General features: G+C 38.0%; 1 protein-coding gene across 1 annotated transcript in view; it reads left to right on the forward strand.

Moving 5' to 3' along the window:
- Positions 1-247: 247 nt before the first annotated feature.
- The window catches only part of LOC103769766 (protein kinase C-binding protein NELL1-like), a gene marked incomplete at both ends in the record, with an annotated part of 130,057 nt that continues 127,569 nt past the window's right edge, over positions 248-2,735 (forward strand). The window contains 1 exon segment of the mRNA XM_008937001.1: positions 248-443. Within this exon segment, the coding sequence (XP_008935249.1) occupies positions 248-443 (196 nt within the window).

Genomic DNA, 2,735 nt, shown 5'->3' on the forward strand with positions numbered 1-2,735 from the left:
CCTCAGTTTCCAGGACTATCAAATGGTGTTTGAATGTGAACCATTTCCACCTAATTGGTATTGCTATTTTTATAATGCACTGAATGTAAAGTCTTGTGTCTCTGCCTCTTTCAAAAAATGAACTAGTAGCTAATCCATGCTGAGTAACTTCTTTAGACTGTGACCTTCTGCGTGGTGTTTGCTTAAAGAAGTCTATGAATTAAGGAGGAAATGACAGACACAATGAATAAACCAAAAAATTGAACAGGTTCTTCTTTGTGTTTCAAACACAGCTATTTTGAGCTGGAGAGCTGCGGCCTGCGGGACGAGATCCGCTATCACTACAGGTCTCACGGGCAGTCCAGGACAGAGGTGTTCCCCTACAGGCTGGCCGACGGGCAGTGGCACAAGGTGGCTGTGTCACTCAGTGCATCCCACCTTCTGCTCCACGTGGACTGCAACAGGTAAGAAAATATCTTCACTTTTTTGTATTTCTTTTAAAAAAAAAAAAGCTTTCTGCTTACACCTGGGAATAAAATTGGAAAAGGAGAATTATTTCTTTTTAAAATATCTGATTTAAAAAGCATGGTAAACTGCCATGGGATAAGAAAAGGAAAACAAAACATGAAAATGAAATGATGCGTTGTGATTATGAACAAATGTGGAAAAGGTTGATTGCTGGCTGGGGAGTGCTAAATGTCTCTCTGTAGTTTAGGCACTAGCTGATGTTGTGTTTGACTGTGATTGCATTTAAGTGTGATGGATTGGTGTGCAGTCTGCTCTGTTGTGAACTGCTTCACTTGGCATACCTGAAAACTTCAAGAATAGATAGATGTGTCAGAGGCATTTTAATTTTATTTTACTTAATCAAGCAATGCACTTTTTACCGATTTTCTCTTTTTTTAAAGTTATTTTAAATTTTTTGTTTTATTTTCCTCCACCTGCTGTCCCACTTAGAAACTTCTGAGAAATATGGAAGCTTGATTTTACATGTCAAGAACTGGTGCTTTTTATTTCCTGAAGGGTATTCTGTCTGTCATTGCACTTTTTTCCCTTTAAAAGTTGCGAAGACTGCAAAATGGCAGATTGTTAGGATTTCAAGGAATACAAAGCAGCAAATCTAGAATGTCTCTTCCTTGAGAATCTCCCCTCCCTCGGGATTTTATCTCACAATGTATTGAAGACTCTAGCATTTGCTATCTTAGTGGTTGATGAGGAATCAAAAAATTTGAAATTGGGACCTCGAAAATAGTCTTTAGGAATAAAAGAAAATGGTCCACTACTTTTGTACCTCCTTTCACTGAAGTTAATATAAAAAATATCCTTTCTCTTCAGTGAGATGATTACGTGCATAGGCATTTTGGGATTGTGGCACTCAAATGGATAGGACAATGGTAGAAGATATTTCTTTCTAAAGTCTTCATTTTGTTGAGGCAGCAGAATGAAGTATGTGAGAATTATGGGAATATGGAGTATTGGAACATTTGAAAAAGTTTTAATTTTGACCAAAGTAATTATGAGATACTGTTTTGAGAATAAGGTTACAACCATTTTCTGCAACTCTATTAACTACTGACAGTAAAAATCTAATCTGAAGGAAGGTTGCTTACTGCATCCTTTTGTTTGGACCCTAGAAGCACTTAAATGCTTAGAGCAGTTTTAATTTCATTGAGGCGTGAAATCTACAATTTGTAAAGATTGTCTTCATTTCAGAGGTCTGATATATTTCCTTTACCATTCTTTATCTGTTAGAGTATTTCTTTGCTTACAACAGTATACTACAGTGTACACTTTCGTTTTGTTGACATAATGGGTTTTGGGACAGTTTCTTCATTATCTTCTATGATTTTTTTTTTTTTCCTTTATGAACAAAAATGTTTTTTAGGAAGACCTTTTTAGCAGATTGTTTTGCTGGTTGCTTTCTTATATACAATGTGAAAGGAAGACAACAAAACCTGCCTGGTGGAGAATTCTCTCCAGGAACAAGAGAGCTGCACAGAGTCATGGCTGTGACCCAGTTTTCTTTGCAGCAATAGATAAATACAATTATGGAATGAGGTGTGCTGTCGTATGAGGTGATAAATGTCTAGAGCTCTCTCTCTCTGTCAGGTAACCCTGAACAGGGCTGATCCATCTAAGTATGTCCCTTAAGGTGGTACATATAAAGGCTGCTCCCAGCATAAATCCATACCTAAATGCCTCTATTTGGCTTTGTTTTTGTGGTATTTTTTGACAGCTCCTGTGGAAAAGTAATGGGAGTAGTTCTGAAAGCATGACTTGAGGGCAGATCATAGTAGTATAAATGAGGAAAAAAAATAAAGTCTTTAAGTTCCTGACTCAGCTGTAGCATCTCTGTTTAGTTAATTGGAGAATTTTGTGAATGTTGGTGTTATAGTTTCCTTTTTTATATCTTAACTCCTTACACCTCTGTGCTCAGAAGAGGAGTCAACATCTTGTTCATCTTTACACAAGCATTTCCTGATGACATTACAATAAATGTCAAAAGATGTGAAAATGAAGAGCAAGCCAAAGAGAGGTGCTTCTGAGGACTCCTGAAAATCCTAAGCCTTCCTCATGGTGGTGTCAGGAAAGCTGCAGCTGAAAAAGTATGCACAGAATCCAGTTCATAAGCTGTAGACTTTACATGTACCTGTGGCCACTTTAGGCTCGTGTGTTGTCAGTGGCTCTGGGCAGACTTCAGGGTGCTCAGTGAGAAGCCATGCTTCTGCAGGCTGAACTGTAGCAGGGCACTCACA

The sequence above is a fragment of the Merops nubicus genome, unplaced genomic scaffold (genome assembly GCF_000691845.1).
Source record: "Merops nubicus isolate BGI_N331 unplaced genomic scaffold, ASM69184v1 scaffold10333, whole genome shotgun sequence".
In the NCBI taxonomy this organism is placed as follows: Eukaryota; Metazoa; Chordata; class Aves; order Coraciiformes; family Meropidae; genus Merops; species Merops nubicus.